The sequence below is a fragment of the Fukomys damarensis genome, unplaced genomic scaffold (genome assembly GCF_012274545.1).
Source record: "Fukomys damarensis isolate Sample0158 unplaced genomic scaffold, DMR_v1.0_HiC HiC_scaffold_38, whole genome shotgun sequence".
Taxonomy (NCBI): Eukaryota; Metazoa; Chordata; class Mammalia; order Rodentia; family Bathyergidae; genus Fukomys; species Fukomys damarensis.
In genome coordinates, this window is record NW_022900950.1 from 25,934,762 (window position 1) to 25,956,074 (window position 21,313).

Below are 21,313 nucleotides of genomic sequence, written 5' to 3' on the forward strand. Positions count from 1 at the left end.
TAAAATTTGCTAGTCCCTGAACCCAGCTCCCTTGTACTTCACTGATAACACATGGCACTGGGGGTTAGCCACCACTGCTGTGTACCAAACCACACACCACCCACTACATAGACCTTTCTAGCCTGCAGCACACCTCAGGAGGCAGGGATAATTACTATCCCATTTGTTTTGAGAATCAGAAATTTAGTCATTTGCCCCAGTGACACAGCCAGATGACAGGCAGTTCTACCCTGGTTCCCTAACAAGAGCCATCTTCTTGTTCTTCCTTCCTAATGGAGCCCTCTTTTGGTAAAGGTGGCCATATGCTCAGTGGGAATGCATTTCCAAGGCTGTTCGGAACCTGAGGTCATGGTCTATCCCCTGCCCACTGCCTGGAGTGCTGGCTGGAGAGGTGCCATCAGGGACACAAGGATAGAAGCCACCTGTTAAAGATGATACAGTGAAAAGAAAGCACCTGGGTCCCTGATGGTAATACAGAGCCACCATGTCAGCCACATCCTGCTCTGTCCAGCTGTCCGTCAGTCCTTAAGTGACATGACAAGCAAGCCTCCCCTGCCCCTCACACCTCAGCCATTGCTAAGCACCTATTATTGATATACTCAAAGCTGGGTGTTGGGATAGTAGTGAGGGGGGTGGAATAGTGAGAACAGAAATCCCCTACCCTTTCCCATACTACAGCAATGACACCAAGAACACTTACCAAAATTCAAACTGTTCCAACTAACAAGTCAGTCAGTTATAGAAATTCACAAAGTAGAAAAATCTGATTATGAAAAACATCTCCCTTCCAACTATATAATTAACAAAATAAAGAAATCTAAGATGGGTATTATGGCTTGCATCTAGATGTACCCCCAGAGCATCATGCAGTCTTTTGCAGAGATGGCTGATACAGGGTCAGCTGGGATTAATGATAACTAAACCACTACATGAGAGTAACTGGTTTGGCACTAGCCTAATCCTGCTAGTCTGGATAGGATAAAAGAGGCAGACAGATGCTGTTGTTGAATGTATCAGCAGTAGGTGCTTAGCAATGGCCGAGGTGTCAAGGGCAGAGGAAGCTTGCTTGTCATGTCACTGCACAGTGTTAAGGTCCCTTGTTGCTTTTTCTGTCTTCCACCACCATGAACTGTTGCCCCTCTGCCACATGCCACTGTGCCTTGGAGCCAGCTGACTACAGACTGAAATCTCTACAAACTAAGCTAAATAAACCCTTTCCCCTTTAATTTGGGGTGCTGGGTATTTTGTCTCAGTAATGAGACAAAAGTAACACAATGGTCAAAACTTAACATAAAAATTGTACGGTGAATGCAATTTTGCTTTAAACTTGAGAACTATTAACTTGGTTTTAATAGTCAAATAAAGAGAAGCCAGTAGTGACTATGAAAATGGATGCGACTTTTCTTTTTTTTTGGTAAGTTTGAAACTATTAAAAATAGCTCTAAAAGAGATTGCTTGACAAAATAAAAAAATTCAATTTCCTTGTTGGTTTTTTCCCTTATTCTTAATAGTCACAAGTGGTTTGGCAGTAACAGAACAGTTTGAAGTCCCCAAAGAGACTATCTGCAAACCTAAGACTCAAAATTCAGAGCCCCTCTCAGGATCCCTCACATCAAGTCAAGTAAAGCCAGGGTTATGGGCAGCAATGATTCTTAACCTTGGCTGCACATTAGTTATAACCTGGAACCCTACAACCACATGGCAGTAAATAATCTTTTTTCTTTCTTTTTTATTTATAAAGAGCTGGGGGGAGGTGTCAAACCCAGGCTTTATGCCTGCTATTGTGGTACTCTTCCACTGAACTACATCCCCAGGCCCAGCAATCTTCTTCATAGCAAAAACTGCCAGGTGTGACACAATTTGCAGGGAATCATATCACTGTTGCACACACAGAAAACACTAATATCTGTACTGGCGTAATGGGAGAAGGTTTTCTCAAAATACAGCCAGAGACTCAACACCTCAAATGCTGTGAGACCAATACCTCAGGAATCCAGTAGCTGGTTATTCCCCAGTGAGGTGAGGAAGCTAGAGCAGTCTCACCCTGCTGCCACCCACCTTCCCCCCAAGGAGCTGCTGCCCACTTGGCCGGAACGCTGGCATCATTCTTGTGAATCCACCATAACTGCAGATCCCAGTGTCACCTCACCATTCACTAATAAAAGTCCCTTGGGCACATTCCTCAGAAGCCCATTTTAACAGAAAGGGGGTCCAGTCTCAGACTGGAAGGGTCTCCCATGACAGTTGTCTGCTACTCAAAATTAGAGAAGAACTTCCACTTCCTACTTATGACACAAATCCACTGCCACAAGAAAGAATACCAACAAACTATTAAATTGACAAATACTTTGTTGTTTTTCTTAGTAGTAGTAATAATATTGTTAGCATAGTTGGAAATATAAATGCAATTTACTAACTCTGAAAAAAGCAACTCAGCAATACAAATAAAAACCACAAAAATGCTTATTCACCCCAGTAACACCATTTCTAAAATTAATTCTAAGGAAATCAATGATATCAGTACAGATTTATATAAAAGCTCTTCACAATAAACTGTGAGACATTAGCACATGGAATTCAATGCAGACCTTAAAACTCCTGCTTTATAACCATATTTAATAGCATGAAAACATTCACCCCTTGGCTCGTTCATCAGATACTTTAGAGAGGTTACACGGTTCCAGGTCCTGGAGAGTGGTGATCAGAGTTGAAGTCTCCAGAGGAGGTAGTCAACAGAAGGAACTACCACCTAGCACCAAGTTTAAGACGACGTAAAGGGAAACTCAGTGCAGTGAGAGAACGGAGGGTCCAGGTTAGACTTGGGGTCAGAAAAGTATTTTCTGAATCACTGACATGCAGCCAGCCTTCAGTGGGGGTGAGCACTGCCCAGCAAGAGAGAACCAGATAGGTACACAGGAGCCCACACAGCGAGAGCTGACAGCAAGGACAGCCGTGAGGCTGCAGGCTCTGCAGCATCATTCCAAGGGTGAAGGGAAACAGACTCTTTCCTCTGTGGACTGGGCACGGGGTGGGGTAGGGGGTGTGGTGGTGCTGGTCAGAGAAGGCCTGGGCAGAAGGGCAGGAGTGACCTGGAGACACTGTGATGGGAGGGGGCACAGGGCACAGCTGTAGAAGATCTCTGGGAGGGAACAGAGGAGCTGGCAGTAGAGCAGATCAAAGAAGTTAGGGGAGGTGCCCAAGCATGACTGGTGGGAGACTGGTCACAAAAGAATAAGCACAACCTTGTTAGGCAGATAGTTAGACATTAGCAGGCCTGGGGGAGGAGGCTAACATGCACTGCCTGTTACATTAAATAAAGAAACAAAGATTTCAAGCAGTAACACATTTATCATCAACTGTTAGGGCTCACATCTAAAGCAATCCCACAGAGCACAATGACAGGTTGAGGTCACACGTTGTGCACAGGTGTTCTGATACCTGGCACCTGAGCGCCTGTTCCCACAAGGAATACAGCATGCCTGATGCCACAGCCCACACCCAATGAGAGCAGAAAGAAGAGTCATCTTTAAGGACCTCCCTCCTTGGGCTAAGGTACAATTTAAATTCTTACATTATTAAGGCTCCCTGAGAGAACACTGAATATCTGCAAGGAAGACATTTATTGAGATATCAACATCCCAAAGGAGCCCCTAAGAGAAATGCTGATAGTTGGCACAATCGCCATAGTTCCCGGAACCCCAGGGCTAACTTGTATGTGCATAAAAAGTATCCAAAGTCATAAGCAGATGCCTTCATGGCACTGCTGGCCTTCTCACTTGAAGGTATAACACTTTCTGAATCTACCTTACAATAAAACCTCCCTGCACTTCTCCATGGCCTACATGTCTTGGCCAAAGTCTTTCACCTAGAGACCAAAGAAATGAGAGTCAATGTGTCAGAACCTGGCTTCCAGATACAATGTTACCCCATTCCATTATGAAAAATAGATATGTGTATTACACACAGCAACTGTTTAATATAATGTGTATACACATTTTTACTAGAAAAAAGTTGGGCAGCTTTATACTCAAAATGCTAAGCATGATCATACCTGGGCTGAATTACAGGCAAGCCATATATTCTTTTTTACTCTGCCATATCCTCCAGAAGTAAAGGCCACACCTTATTTTAATGCTGTAAGTGTTAGTTTTTAAGACAAAAGATGTTAATGTAGAGTTGTTTTTTCTAACTAAAACCTCAGTATTCAGGTTCAATTGTAGTGTTGGCACTCTGATAAGTAAGTGGGTTTTGGGTTGCAGTTTGGTATTCAGTTCTAAAGGGCTTGCCATCACTGGACTAGGGGAATATATGTAGAGCAGGGATATGACACACAAAGGTATGACCTGCTTGTTTCATATCAAAGTAATTTTATTTTTTTTTTAAATATTTGTTTATTTTTGTTGGCAGTACCGGAGATGGAACCCAAGGTCTCACACATGCTAGGTAAGCGCTTACCAACCAAACTACATCCCTGTTCCTGAAGACATTTTACAGCCTACTTTAAAAAGTATGCAGCTTTTCTGACAGGGCCACATTTGATTTGAATGCCACTAAAAGGGAGGGCAAGGGCAAGCAACCACTACACCCAAAGACCATTGTGCTCCAATTTCCTGTGACATTACTGACATTCCTAAACTGAAGTGCTTCTCTCTTCCCTCTTCCATTAGTATTTCAGCACAGTAGAAGTGTTCAGGCACACTGAAAAATAGTTCCCTTTCTAGAGGAAGGGAAGAAGAAATGTGTAAGTTATCTAAATTCCTTTCTCTTTTTCATTGCAAAGTATCTTTATTTCAGTGACACAACCCTGAGGTAGGATCCTGTCATCAAGACAAATGTTTCTGGGTCTTTCTCTACAGGTATCTTGAAGAGACGTGTGTATCATTAGAACCAGACCATATGTGCACCATCAGGAAGAGCTGCCTTTGGGTGTGGGGTCTGTTCTAGGTATAGTGCAGGGGACTGCTCCTCTGCCTGGACCAGCGCATGGAATCATCTCCCTGCAGCTAATATTAACTGAGCTCATACCCCAGACAGGCAGCTGGGAGGCTTCTGCACACACAGACTCCTAGACCCAGGTCTTTCCCTCTAAAGAGAGAAAGCAGGGCAAGAATACAAAACACAGCAACTTGCCAACATAAGGCCTTGTGCACAAGCACCTAGAAGTTAGAAACAAACTGCTCCAGAAATGTAACTAGGACCCAGATGTAGGACGCATGCCTATTGTCCCAGAACTTTAGAAGTCTGAGGCAGGAGGATTGCAAGATCAAGCCCAGCCAGTGAGACCCTGACTCAAAATTAAATTTTTAGCTTAAAAATGCCAAGAACTGCCCTCCTTCGCTCATTAACCAGTTCACCCCTGATTCCCTTGGTGTTCTGACCATTGTTCTTAAGAATCAGCCTCTGAACACATCCTGGCCACTGCCATTTTCCCTCTACAGAATTTGATGCAGTACAATCAGTCTGTTTACATTCTTCTAGCCCTCATTCCATTAAAAATTTAAGTCACTTAAACACATATAATAAAGTGGGGAAGAACTGGATCAGGGAAGGATTAGGAAAATCACAGCAGCCACAGAAATCCTGCAGGGAAAGCATGGACACTTATCCACAGGCTGGGTGGCCCCAGCAGATGGATGGGAGCTCCACCAAGGCCAGGATAGAGGTCCCAGGTGGTGTTCTGACCATTGTTCTTAAGAATCAGCCTCTGAACACATCCTGGCCACTGCCATTTTCCCTCTACAGAATTTGATGCAGTACAATCAGTCTGTTTACATTCTTCTAGCCCTCATTCCATTAAAAATTTAAGTCACTTAAACACATATAATAAAGTGGGGAAGAACTGGATCAGGGAAGGATTAGGAAAATCACAGCAGCCACAGAAATCCTGCAGGGAAAGCATGGACACTTATCCACAGGCTGGGTGGCCCCAGCAGATGGATGGGAGCTCCACCAAGGCCAGGATAGAGGTCCCAGGGGAGAACACACGAGAGAGCACACACACACACACACACACACACACACACACACACACACACAGTGACCCTTGGAGAGGCAGAAGCATTTCACTTGAAAAGATTTTTCACCCAGGTCTTCCTGGAGGAGATAACCAGATAAAATGCTTTTATCCTAAGGGATCTAATATCCCTGCACTGTGCCAGGCAGGGCTGAACTGGACCTTCATTCTCCCAGGACCCTAAGCACTACTACACCCCTCCACCCGAGTCTTGAAGATGTGCTGTGGTTCATCCTTTAACTCAGCGGGAGAACGCAAGTCTCTGAATACTTCTTCTGAACAAACAGTATGCATGTGAACATCACTGCAAATCCAGTGCGTTTTTTAAAACTTTGAAGAGGAAAGCCTGGAAATATGGTGGTTTGAAACCATAAAGATTAAAAGAAAAAACAGAACTAAATATTATAAGAGAATAAAGTAAAAGTTAAATTAAAATGATTATTTATACCAATAAAATGTGTCCAAGGCTACAAAACATGACACTCATAAGCAGAAACATCTTATTTTTCTAATTCCTTGAATCTGTATATTGAAAGAACAGCTCCTTGTTTAAGGAACACTAGCCTGTTGACTTAGCTTTTTTTTTTAAACCTGTAGAATTTTCTTAAATTTTCACTAATTTATGTTCAAAAGATTTACGAACACTGTATATTATTTGACATATACATTACATCATTACCCAGAAAACATTTATCCTAAAGTCTTTTACTTTTTTCTAGCAATTGTCAGTTCAGATGTTTTAATTAGAAATATACCCATCCATGTTAATTATACGGGTGTACTTAATATGTAAAAATTCACCAGGCTTTTAAGCTCACGAATTGTGCACTTTTTAAATGTAAATTTTACTATAATAAAAAGTTAAAGTTAGGCCTGGTGGCGCATGCCTATAATTACAGCACTCTGAGAGGCTGAGGTAGGACACTGAAAATTCAAACCTAGCTTAAACAATTTGGCAAGACCCTGCCTTTACAAAAAAAAAAGGTAGGACTAGGATGCAACAGCTCAAGATGAAGGCTATTGTCAATCCCTACTACCAAACAATCATGTACAAACACTCAAGTAAATATTATCAATAAATTTTAGTCCACATAAAATGGCAACATGTATATGTGTGTGCACATGCAATAAGAGATTGCTCATGAAAGCATGTGCCACAATTTGGTACCCTAAGATTTGAGAAAACAGCACAATCACAGCCACTCTGATGAATACTGGGGTTTAAAGATAGCACTTAAACTCAAAATACAGGAGAACAAAACTGCATCTGAAATAGGCGACCAAGGGGGAAAGCTGCAACAATGGGAATTCTCTTTACCTATTATACTGGAATTCTAATGATCTGCTTTATCCAACAGACATGCACAAGTCCTGAAGCAATGCTCATCTTTTCCTCATATTAAGCAGGTTCACATAATGACTTTCCTACCGAAAGTATCTGAAAGCAAGTGCAGTCTCTCTGAGCTGGAGGGCAAGGAGGGGGACACAGCTGCTTTACGTTATAAAGTATAACACCAAATAACTGCATTATTTGGTGAGCATTAAATATGGTAAATAGAGCTCTGATAACATAATTAAATGTTGATGGAACTTCATTGGTATCATGATCCTTAATGTTCCTGTACTAGTATTTTACGGTTTTAGAAACAGCACTAGCTTCATTTTTCTCGCACTGTAATTACCGCTAATGGATTTCACCCTAATAAGATCCCACCTGTACTGTGGATTATTTGCTTGACTTGTTTCTTTTTCTCACAGCTGTAAAACAATTGCAAAGAACACCAGGGCTGATTGCATCTTTTGTTTGCAACAGATTTACAGATTTTAAGCTTTGCAGTTGGCCTAAAATCCCCTCTACAATCTTCCTCTGGGGTTTCCTCAGGATTACTCCCTCTCCACTTTCAAAAACATTCTATTCTGTCTGGGGATAGCACTTGGCATCCTATATAATTTCATACTTCCACAATGAGCAAGGTTGTGCCTTTCTTGTCAGTTTCCACTGCTGAAACACTCCACATGACATTGTTCACAATCCTGTGCTTTACAAAGGAGGCTTTACAGAACAATGCTTGCTAGACACAAGTTAATCCCGGCATTTCCCCAAGTGTCAGGAAGGCTCTACAAAACACCGGGGTCTGTCTCACAGACATATCATCCGAGAAGCATCAGTTCGTTCTCATTTTAAGACAAGGTCTCACTATGTAGTTCAGGCTGCCCTTGAACTATGCAGCCCAGGCTAGTTTCAAACTCCCCATCGATCCTCCTGCCTCAGCCACCCACGTGATGGGATCATAGGTGTGCGCCACCATGCCCAGCTAATTCTCTTGTTCAATTCTATGGTAATAAACTACTAGAAAAATGAGATTGTCTTTGGAAACACCAGATGGTGAGATGACATTTTTACCTTTTCTCTATGACTGTGATGCCAGGGGCAGGTAATTAGGTTATTTTTACCAAAAGTGCTCAAGCCATCTTGGTGTGATTTGATTATGAAATCTCCTTTGCCAAGTCAGCAAAAATACTCTGCTTATTTCCATTTCACACAACTATGGTTTGTAAGATGACAGATGAAAATAAAGCACTGGCTTTCCTAATCCCTTTCATAGAATAATGACAATATTGCTATTTACATCTTACCAACTACTTTTACACCTTTTGGGCAACAGTTCCACCTTTCAAACATGGGTTTTATTCAGGTGTGCATACTAAGAGATCACAAAAGTATAGCCTGAAGTTATGTATTTATGTATGACTGGTATTAACTCTAGAGTATACCATCACATTTTGATGATTTCTCAGTCTTTTCTAGTTTTTCTTTACTTTTTGGAGGTACTATACTAGCAACTGAACCCAGGGCCTTTGCACTGAGCTACACCCCAATATTCTTTTATTTTGAGATAGAGTCTCACGAAGTTGTTGGAGCTGGCCTGGAAGTTGTATAGGCATGTGCCCCCACACCCTGCTTTCTCTGAACTGGGTTAGGAGTATAGCCCAATGGCAGCGTGCATTCTTAATACGCACAAGAACCTGGGTTCCATCCCCTGCAGAGAGACAAAGAAAGACAAACACAGAGACAGAGACAGAGAGAGAACAGAAAGTGCACCTGGCACAACTTCAGACACTTATGGGTCCTGCATGAAAAGGAAAAGCAGCCCAAAACTCTTGGGAGTTTAATGAGGCATTAAAAAGCCCCTAGGTTAACCTACAAACACTTCTGTAAGTAGCAAGCTATTCAAAGCTTTTGAGTACGGCCAAAGGGTTTTGGCTGACCTGCTACACTCCCCACAGGCTACCTACAGTAATTGTCCCTGCAGAAGCCAGAGGAAGTCTGTACCCACCTGGTCACATCCTGCATTCACCAACTCCTGTAGCATTTGCCTGTTTACTTCAGCAACTGCAGAAGTGCCTGATTCATTGGCAAATGGCAACAAGGAATATCTGATTTCTCTGAGTGCTTTCTGATAAGGTCCAAACTTTGGGGTGGCTCTCATCTGCTGCTGCCTGGCGGCATCCTTGCTCCCCAGGACTTTGGCATCCAGGGAAACCTCACTGTTTGGTCCCACAGGCAGCCCCTGAACTGAAGACTTGGAGGGCTGCTTTAGCCCCTCACGGATCTCCTGTAGGCGCTGCCGGCTATTTCCAGAGTAAGTTGTGGCAGGAAAAGTCTTTGGCCTCATTGTTAGTCCAGTTTCCTTTTACCATAAATTCTTCTCAAAGTATTTTATTATTTTTTAAAAAGCTGTATAGTATCAGTTAGTTGTAAACATATTTTCACAACAATCTCCTTTTGAAAATGTTTTTCCTTCAATTTTTGTAGTTCCTATGAAGAACTAAAATTTTCCAGCATCTTCATTTTGAACACCATCACTCTGAAAGAGAAAATAAATGGGAGAAAAATGTTCATTTGTGGTTTTCACACAATGTTAATGCTACTTTTCAGAAATGGACACTGATCTGAGAAAATTCCACCTGGAAAGAAAAAAACTCAAATTATCTTCTAGAAGTGAAAAATACACTGTTCAGTTCTGGTCAGAGCACATGACATTTGTCCCAAGATGTTTCCTGTAACATGTACTCTACAATGAAGTAAATCTCCATAAATATATATAGAAAGTCAGGTCAAGAATAACAGCTTGAACAATTGATAGCTTATTTAAAATATTTCCATTATGGTGTCTTATTCTTTGAAGGCCCTCACTCCTTTCTGTGTGTTTTCTTCTTTCAAAGCAAATGTTTTCCATGCCTCTTGACTGCCAAGACCTGAAAATTCTTTTTCTGCTATAGGAGTCAGCAAACTTATTCTGTGGGTAGGGCCCAGCAGCCATGGGGGAGAAGGGAAGAATGAAATGTGTCAAGTTCTTGCTGTTTGTTCGGCCAGCATTTGGCAGCTATGCAGTGGGACTGGTCAAGGTGTACGGTGGTCAAGCCTATGTCCTCAGTGGGACCAGGACCCACAGGGCTGCTCCTGGCACTTTGCTGCCTGTGATCACCATTGCAGTGGGCACATCCCCTTCCTGGTGGCCTCTTGGGCTGCTGTGGGGCCTGCAAGGAGAACTACTTCACATTATCACCTCTGCCATCTATCTTCCTGTCTCTTGTCATGCTAGGGCAGGTGGTTGTAGCCACTGCTGATGGTATTTTTTAGAGGCAAGGTGATAGAGTTTAATAAGGACTTGCAGCAGCAGGTGCATAATTACAAAAAAACAGAACAAAAAAACAAAACCATGACAGAGCTGCATTTCTGAATAAGCTGAAGATAAAATGTGAGTGCTTGTGGGATGCTAACTACACGAATTTGGGAGAACATCCCTAGCATAGTAGAGAGCCAAGTTCTTTCCTGACTCCTGCTGTGTCTGTGTCACTGAGAGCTGTGGAACTGACTTTAGTGTGCATGCTATCCACACCAGGGGCTGCATGGAGATGATCTGGACCTGGCTGAGAAAAAATGTGCTGCTGGTGGCTGCAACAGCCCTGGGCATTGCTTTTGTTGGGATGCTAGGAACTATCTGTGTGCTGCCTGTGAAGAGCACCCCAAGTGGCTACTAAGTGATGTAGGGGTCTGGTCTCTTTAGCTGCCTCACAAAGGGATGCAGAATAGGGCCCTTCAGTTTTTTCAATTAAATGGATCATTCTGTCCTACCAATACATACAGACAGACAGACATATTTATTTTGAAATCCATGACTTTAGTATTTAGGGTTAAATTTTCTACATTTCTAGCTTGTCCCTAACAGCTAATCAACTTGTGGTCCATACTATTGTCCCTCATCTCAGGTTCTACCAACCTCTCCACCGCCTGCTGGCTATGATACCTTCTTATCTTTAGAAATTTGCCTCAAAAAGCTCTTCCAATTTCCTGAAAGACATGACAGAACTTGTCTTGCATTAAGGGTGACCTGTATCAAAGTACTTTCCAAACATACATTATGAGATTGAAGGTAAATTTTTCCTACATTTTTATAGGGTGGCTATTTAGTATTTTGACCTGAGTAGCTAAATAAAAATACTGCGTCTTTTTTTATAGAAATTGATTCCAAATAAGTAAGTAAATGAAAAGAAGAAATCAATAACTACGTGGAAGGGGACTGGTTAAAAGCACACAGGCAATTTCTTTCTCAAGAGTGCACTGTGGCCACATCAACAGCAAGTGGCTGTCTTATACAAGTGATTAGTGTAGAACACCTTTGACTAGCATGGAAATGAGCTCCCTTGTACAGAGTGAGAAGTCTGAAGCGCTCTTCCACATTGAATTAGGACTTACCCCACAGTGAAGTAGTGGAAGACCTACTACTTCACTTGAGTATTCTGTTGTTATTTCATTCACAAGGCAAAACGCAGCCCAACCTGACACTGCTCTTAGCAGCCAGCTGCTGGTCAGGTGACTGTCACCAGGTGTCCTCTCCTGCCTCATCCAGCACTCTGGGCTGTGTACAAAACAGACACCACACTAAAGCAGTCTGCTGAGCACTGAGATGTGAACAGCCTTGCCTGCAGCACCTGTGGCCTCCACTTAGGAGGGTTTGGCTTGTAACTCTGCAATGTTAGGACATACAAAAGAGACAGGCATTGAATGGAAACCACAATTCACAATAGACTCTTTCCCCAGGGGAGCAATATGCCAGTCTGTTGGCAGGAGCAGCAGTAGCGATACAGTCCCTGTCAGCCCCAAAATCACAAGGGGAAAGCAGGCTGCTGAACTAGAAGCTGCAGCTGGATGGGGAAGTAAGTGCATCTCCCACTACAATCTCTCCAACCTATGACCGGTATAACAGGTAAGCCCCAATGTAAACTGAGAAGTATCTTGAAACAATGAAACCCTCGTACCCGTCACTGTGGTTTCTCACATAACTAGTCATGCCAACATGCAGGGATGCCCACAAGTGGCAAAAATGCCCTAGAACATACCAAGGCCTCATGGGTGACAACTTTCCCTTCGTTTCTTTTGCCCTCACCTACCACTGTCTCTCATTCTACAGAACCCAATAAGCAGATGTGGGGGATAATTACTTTAATCCCCCCCCCCTTTTTTGTGTGGTACGGGGGACTAAATCCAGGCCCTCCAAAATAAGCTACATCCCTGCCCTTTTTTAAAGCTATATTTTACTTTGGAATGGCGTCTCATTGAGTCTCTAAATTTCTCAAGCTGGGCTTGAACTTGAAATCCTCCTTCCTCAGCCTCCCAGAATACTGTGGTCACAGGTACGCTACCACACCACGTTTAATTTGAGTTTTAATGAACAAAGAAAATGTGTTTTTTAAAAACAGCATCTTAGTTCTTTTTGGGGGGTACTGGGGATCAAACTTGAGACCTTGCGCCTACGAGGTAGGCAGTGGCACCACTGAACTAAATCCCTGGCCCTAAAAGCAGCATCTTAAAGAATGGCTAATATCAAGAAATCAACCAACAACAAATGCTAGCAAGGATGTAGGAAAAAAAGGAATCCTGCTACACTGTTGGTAGTGTAGACTGGTGCAACCACTATGGAAATCAATATGGAGATTCCTCAGAAAATTAGGATTAGAGGTCCCATTTGACCCAGCTATTTTCCTGCTGGGTATCTACCAAAAAGAATTAAAAACATCATACCACAATGACATATGCATACCCATGGTTATAGCAGCACACTTTGTAATAGTTAAATCTTGGAAACAACCCAAATGCCCATCCACAGAAGAATGGATTAAAAAAGATGTGGTTATTTCTATACAATGGAGTATTACTCGGCCATAAAGAAAAATAAATTTGAGACATTATAGCTAAATGGATACAATTTGAGAGTATAATCTTAAGTGAAATAAATCAGACAAACATGTAAACGCTGCATTATTTCTCTGGTGTGACAAATTGAAAGGGTAAATAAGGACAAAGATGTGAAACAGATAATATGAAATAGAAGAAACTGTACAAGAGGAAAAGGAGACTGAAGCGGGGAGGGGAAATGAAGGGAAAAGGGAAAAAATGGAAACAAAGCTTTTGTAAATAAGGGGTCATTGAAGGAAGAGGAGGGGATTGGGAGAAAAAGAGGAATCAAGGTATATCATGCACAAGCACAAATTCTTTGATGAATGTGATTGGTATGTATATTTAAATTGTACAAATAGGGCCGGGGATTTAGCTCAGTGGTTCGGTGGCCTGCCTTGCAAGTACAAGGACCTGAGTTCAATCCCCGGTACCCCCCCAAAAAAAATTGTATAAATAAAATCAAATTTTTTTAAAAAAAACAGCATCTTTCAAGAAGGGAGAGGCAGTGGGCCCAGGATTTAGCTCAGAGGTACCATGCCTGCCTTGCAAGTACAAGGACCAGAGTTCAGTGGCGGGGGCTTGAGGGGTCGATCTGGAGCTTGAATGTCAGTAAGGGCCTTTATAACTAAAATAAGGCCCTGTAAGGGGGAGCTAATGTTTATCCAGGTTTATCCAGTACTTACTACTTGCCAGGCATAAATTAACTTATCTGAATCTATTACACGGTCATAAACAAAAGATAACACTCAGAAATGACATGATAATTACTACTACTTTCTTAGATGGGGACAGTCTTCAAGGTTTTAACTATGTACTTTCTCAGAGTAACTGTGAAAAGATTTCATGCAGAAGGTAAGAACCTGACTTATTCAACATGAAATCTCTAGTTTAATACATGATTTCTAATATTTAAAAGTTACTGGAATGATTATGTAAAGCTATAGAGCTGATGGGCTGAGACCCCGGGACAGCAGATAGTCCCCTAGGCCCCACGTTGGCCAGAGTGCAGAGCCTGGCACTCTGCTTAATTGGTGTAAAATGGGGCATATTGCAACCATGCTCATTTCCAGTGACTTTGTGGTCTGAGCATCTGTTTTGAAAGACCTAACTTTCTAAAACCATAAGTTCACATTCCAACAAAATGGACGGAGCCTGCCAAGCACGTATGGAGGATCAGAGAAGTGACTCGGATGTCTGGGAAAAAGCACAAGAGTTATTTCTTTCCTGGTAGGAATTTGTGCAAAACACCTGGTTTCCAACATTTAATTTTCCTTCCTTCCTTGAAAACTAAAACAAAGAAGACACAATCCACAACACCTTCACAACAAACAACACAGCAAGGAAGTGGCCTGCCCTGAGGGAGGGGCAGGGAGGGAGTCATCTAGCTAGGTCAGAATGTATTCATCCCTTGCCCACTAATCCACCCAGCTGCAACTCCCCTCCACCTTACAATCTTTTATCAAATACCTTCTAAGCCCCAGGCACTGATAGGAGGAAGAAAAAAATCTCTCCAACATGTCTGCTGTCAAATGAGAGCTGAAAATAAGGCAGGCAATTAAACAGCTTTGCTAGAAAATGCTCCAATGAAGGGGGAACTCCTGTAAGGGATGAGAGAATAGGACAAAGTCATTAATGGCTTTACAGGAGAGATAACTTGAGTGTAAGCAATGGGAAGAATAGAATCCCATATGGAGGGTAGCAGAGCAAAGAATAGAGGAATGTGCTGCCTGCAGGCTCCAGGAACCAAGCTCAGGTGTACCAGGTGTGGGCTTTCTAGGGGGTGGCCACAGAGTATGGGGTGCAGGGGCTACAAGTGGAAGGGGATTCAAGGCTGTCCAGATATGGACTCAATACAGAGGGGGGCACCACCATCCAAGGTCAGCTGAGGAGAGGCCTGGCTGGAACTGCCCTGCAGAGTTGAGTCTGGAAGCTGAGGGGAGGGTGACTGGGCAGGGATAAGTCACCACTCCAGGCAGATTCTGGAGTGTATAGCAGCAACCCCAGAAAGTCGTGGGGCTCCAGGAACCCGTGTCACCAACACCAGAGGTCTAGAGATAAAGGCTTATGCAGTCTCAGGGAGGCTCTGCTCACTCAGCGGGTATTCTTAAAGGAGCCACACCTGCTTCACTCTCCACCAAGTGACATTAGCAGACTGCAAAGAAGGACAAGCCACTTCCCACTCAACTCTGAAAGGACAAGAGCTACAGCAGGGTGACAGTCCAGGGTGAAGAACAAGAGCCAGGACAAGAGGACAGGCAGATCCGCTGCCCAATCACATCAGCAGATGGAGGAGATTCAGGAGCCAGCTGAAGGGTGGGTGCCCTGCTGGGTTCTCAGCCTTAAAAGCTCTCTCTAGAATTTTCCCTAAAAAGGGTAGGTACTGGAAGAAGGACAATAAGGCGTTGGGTGGTAATCCTCTTATTTAACATACACATTTAAAGCACACAACCTTAAGGCTGATACATGCTCACCGAGACAGTACTCTTGTAAACACCATCCCTGCAACCCAAGCCCCAAGCTCCCACAGGCAGCTCAGGGAATCACCTTCATGACTTCCAACTCTAAGCTAGCCTGACCAGCTATTGCACCTTGTACCTATGGAATGATGTGGGCAGTGCTTTTTGTTCCCTTATTTCACATACCACATTTGCTTAGGTGCACCTGTGGTGCCCAGCAATGATCATCACTCACTGCATGGTCCATTCCATTGCCTGCATCTTGTCCTTCCTACTTAGTGGACTCTCAGCTATGCCTTGGGGTGCCACTGCCATTAAGGTTGTCAGGGCAGGAGACCTCACAGGCTGCACCAAGATCTTGCTTCCCCGTGTCTAATACATCCAGCTTAGCTACTGGCAGAGCCGATGCAATGCCTAATGCGATGAGGTAAGGTACTGTTCCCTCATGTGACTATGTGCGTATTACTGGACAACACCCACAACTTTGCCATGGGGAGCTTTCCAGAGGGCTGTGTGCTGCAGTGCTAGCCCACTCACAGCACAGACCTGCCTGGATACCCAGAGTCACATCCCAGCACTCACAGCCAGGCTGAGGGACCTGGAAAGGGAATCCAATTGCTGGCAGGAGACAGGCAGGCCCTCTGAGGAACAGGCTTAGCTCTGCTAAGGAGCAGAGGGATCAGGTGGGCCCTGAAGAATTTGTGCATGACACATGTACTGAGTGGCTTTAGCAGGGCAGGTGACTCTACGATAATTACTCAGCCATAAAAAAGACATCTTGTCACAGGCCACAACACAGAAGGACCCTGAGGGCCAATGCTAAGTGCAACCAATCACAAAATGCCAAAAATTGTATGATTCTACTTACCAGGAGTTCAAGGAACACAGTTATTATTTAATGGGTTGATGAAAAAGTTTTAGGAGTAGTCTGCAGTGATGACATAACATAACTGGACAATATTTATGAGTGGTTACAATAGTGTATATGTTTTACCTCAAGTTTTTAAAGGGTAAAAATCATCTAACTATGCATATCTAGTTACCTAGTGTTTGGATACTGGCTCTCTTTCTAAACACAGCTACACAAATGAAAGGCCAACCCCAGACACAGGGCACGGACATAGGGCAAAGTCCCTACCCAGAGTGAGGTCTAAACTCCAAAGGCAGTGCCACAGGCTCCCAACCTGCTAGCCCTCTCCACCACACAATACCCAAACACTCCAGGGAAGGCTGAGGCCTCAGAACACCCACTTGTCACACCAACATTCTGCTCATAAGACCATCCCAGGCAGTGGAGACCAGCACCAGCCCTCTGTTAGTGTTTGTGCTTACATATGAGCTAAGAAATGCCAGAGGGCTATGACCTTAACAGCAGTACAATCAAGCAGTCTTGGGTTTTCTTTTATTCTTCCCCCTCATCAACAGTCTGTCATCAGAAAATGTCAAACATAAAAAAAAAGTCAAACCTACAGAAAGGCAGAAAGGATAATTCTGACACCTCCAAAAAATCTACTCTCTTGTTTTCTTCATGGATGGAAAGGCAACACTCCTTACTGTGATTTCCATCTTAGTCTTGCAGAAGCACTGACACAAAGCATATCCAATTTGGTACAGGTCTTTTTAAGACAACCCATAACACAACATCTATGGGTTGAAGATTACCCCCACCCAACTGTGTTCTCACCTGAATACTCTGGAAAGAATGAAACTTCCCTTCAGGTTCACAAACAGTGGAAGTATTTTCTCAGCCCAGAGCTTTTCCTTTAAGCTTCATTTGAAGACAGTTGATTTCATGGCCAAATTATGAACTTCTAAAATAATTTCTCATGAACACATTCATAGGTCAAATAAAAATGAGCTAGAGATGAGCTACTCTAACATACTCCTATGCCAGTTTAATAAGATTTTACATATGGCAGATATCCTTTCATCAAGTTTTATAAATATGAACCTCAGGGATGCGAACTTTAAAAAATGGAGATATGAAGTAAAGTAAATCTAATTTTTAAAATTTCTTTGGCATCACCAATTGACTAAATATACTTTTTAGAAACACTGAAACTTAAAAACTATATAACAACTCACAAAACAAAAGCACTTCCTTCTTAAATCTGGAGCTGAGTACCATGCTTAGCATAGGTGGCTTATACAAACAGCGCCAGAGCAATAGTTTATGCAATCCTTTAATTTGGTCCTACCAAACCCAATTCCAAGTCTCAAGCCAATCCTGAAAAATGCTATCAGATGGTCAAAATTTTTTATTCTAATTTCTCCTAGTGCTTCATAAACCCACATGGGCTGCCAAACACACATCAAGCACCAACCACAGAACCAACCAAACCCATGTCTCATGGGACCCGTGCTAATGACACATGCTGGCATTTTTTAAAACAGTATTTCTTGGACCTAAAACTCCAGTTATTATTTAAATCATATCCTTACTATAATTAACTAGCAAGGCTCAAACTAAATCAGGCAGATGGGTCAGGCCTCGAGCCAGATGCTAAATGTCAGAATCATAAGCCACCACTTGGATGGTATTATTCCACCACAGTCCAGGCCAGGAAGCCACAGGCCAAGGGCTCCCCTCATAATGAGGGTCTTTGAGGAAAAAAAGGACTCCATTTCTCTGGAGATTCAGGAAAACACTCTGTAAAAGAAATTCCACTGTCCAATCAACAGCATCATCACAAGGCCTCAGTGGGCTTAGCACTGTACTGAATCTTAGAGGTATCACCCTGGTAAGACAGTGTCTCATGTCTGAATAAGCTCAGAGTCTAGGAGGGCAGAGACCACCACTACATTTACCATGTTCACCCCTTTGTCTATTAAACACTTTGTACTTGCTACCTACATGATACATATTATTCAAATCTCAATGGCAAAAATTATCAGATCCACAGAAATTTGTACTCAAGAGTTGAACAGGACCAGGTTGTAGATAATTTTATTATTAGTTCTTTGAGGCATTTCTGACAGTAGGCAGCTGAACAGCATGAATGCCTTACAGTCCAGGGGTTTCTGGTCCTTGACATGTTCCTACTTTCTTGGCACCTACCTCTCCAAGTTCTGGATCCAACCCAGCTAGGGAGTTGGAGCACCATGCCCCCTGAGAATTATTGCTATGGACAGAGGTCAGAGATACTGTGACTATATCAGACAGAATAACGGACATGTGCCTATTTCAACAGAAAAGCACAATCCTTCAGGGAGGTGTTCAGATTACTTGGAGAAAGTCTTCTAGAGAAAGCACTGTTTCACCAAAACTGGAAAGGCTAAAGGGCTATGATTTGATGGAGGAAGTGTGAAGCTATTCTTGGAGTCTGGAACTTCCTGTGAAAAGGTTCAAACATAGAAAGAGGAACAGTCAAACAACATTAGGGAGGGGACAGGTGCTGGCTGGGGACATTTAATTAAAAAACAGGAGTAAACTGAGGAGCTAAAATGAAGTTAATTAGTAATGGACACGCTTGGCCTTAGCATTCCTGCCCTAGATAACTGCCTGAAGGTTGACAGGCTCAGTTATTATAAACAGCTCCATGTAAAATCCAACCTGCATTCTTTAAAATCTTTACCATCCTGATTCAGGGTCCAAAGGATCTGTATCACATACTTGTTAAATACAAACCACTGCTAACTACAAAATATGAATTTTTTTTCCTTCCTCCAGGAAAAATCCTAATATTGGTACACAAACAAAAAGCATTTGCTAATTAACTTTTTAAAAAACCATTCATTACAATTAAATTGACATGGTCTAGACAGTAACCAACATAGTCTTTGCAGAATGAATGGCAAACATTAAGCAATGCCAAATTTCCACCCTAATTTTAGCATCACCACCAATTATCTTTATTTCCAACATCACTTTATTAATACGTTCAGTATGAAACAACAAATCAAATGACATTAGCCTTAAACGTACTGTGACTACTAACACCCAGTGACTCGCTTAGTAGCCAAGCAGCACTGCCTTCTAACCCAGAAGCCCCTCATACAAAGCCACATCACCTCCGGCACGATTTGGAGGCCCAGTCTGTCCAGAGAAAAATACAAGCAGCAGGCTCTTTTCAAAGGAACAAGACTCCCAGTTAGAGGCTCAATCGTGCCTGACCCCTTCATTCTGAGGATTGGGAAATTTTACCCCTTTTTAGCACAGATTAGTCAAAACTATGTAAATGGATTAAACTTATTTTCTGTATTTCTTCAAACTTACTACCTTAAACCATGAGTAAGAAATATAGTTTAGAAGTTTAATATTACATAAATATAAAAGCAGCTTTTCAAAAGCTGAGTTGATTTGCTTTTTTTTACAATACAAAACAACGCCAGGCAGGTGGAAGGAAGGGGGAAAAAAAAGAATTGCGATGTACTATGTAAGTGCACGATTCCCTACAATGAATGTAAACATTACGTACTGCAAACATGTACTAATAAAAATTAAACAAAAACAACAAAACAGAACACCTTCCACTTCACCCCCAAAGCTTCCCAAATCCTTTTCGTTTGTTTAGGATGAATTTATAAGCTTCATCCCCTAACCCAACCCCACCTGTGGGTTTTAGGAGTGGAGGGGTGGCTAGAGACAACACAGCACTTAAAATAACAAGGCATCTTATTGTAAAAGCATTTCCCGCCCACCAAAAGAATGCCCCTCCCACAACGCTGTGATTTGCTAAGGGAAGAAATACAGCTGTAGATTACATTAATCAAACTTTCAAACTAGATGATTAGAAGGTTCTCTTACAGTTCTGCAGTCCTATGATTCTAGTAATCTGCCTTCATAGTCCTGGCTGACAACCTCTGTTCAGATATTATTTTAAATTGCTTGACATTTTGAAGTGCATTCAATGTTCAGCAATTTAGTTGCAAAGAACATTGGTGGATTCATTCGACAGTGCTTTTTAATACACGGATAATGAGAAAATTTTATGAGGGTGAATACCATAATGTCTTGTTAATTATGGTTAATTTGAAACAGGCTTTCTCAACAGACCCTCCATTCTTATTTAGGAAGGTTTTTGTTACTACGTATTAACCAGTTGCTAAAGAAAAGCTTAGTCCCTTGATTTAGCACTCAAAAACGGCGATCACCACTCAGATTTAAACTAAAAATATGGAGCAAGGTCAATTTAGTACAAATTCCCTAATAAACAGCCACACGTTAGTTTTTCCATGACCCAGGGAAGGCATCTCATTTTCTAAATTAAAATGTTAAGCAGAACACCTGTACGATCACAGTTTGTGACTTTGCATTTAAATTTCTGTATATTTAAATTTCTTTATAGATGTAGGCACAGTTTTCTTTAAGTATATATTCCCTGAATACCTTGTAAGAGAGCCATTGGGCTATGAATTTTTATTTTTTATTTTATTTTTTGTCTGGCAAAACCAATCTTGGCTGGCTAGTTAAGATTAAACAGGTTTCTGAACCCTAGACACGGAAAAGGTAAGAAGAGTGAAAATGCAAACACTGGTTTAAACTTTCTGTCAACAAAATCTACAAATCAAGTTCTTTCGCCTAGATGTTTGCAAAAGTTTCTTTCCACCGAGGGCCTTGCCGGGGTACGGGCAGCCCGGCAGGTGAGCGCAGCCTTCCTG

The 21,313-nt window shown here is 42.3% G+C and overlaps 1 protein-coding gene across 1 annotated transcript in view; it reads right to left on the reverse strand.

Moving 5' to 3' along the window:
- Positions 1–9,878, reverse strand: part of Lats2 (large tumor suppressor kinase 2) — a 58,115-nt gene extending 48,237 nt beyond the window's left edge. The window contains exon 1 of the mRNA XM_010607500.2: positions 9,352–9,878. Within this exon, the coding sequence (XP_010605802.1) occupies positions 9,352–9,690 (339 nt within the window). The 5' untranslated portion in view covers positions 9,691–9,878. The remainder of the gene's footprint in view (positions 1–9,351) is intronic.
- Positions 9,879–21,313: the final 11,435 nt, after the last annotated feature.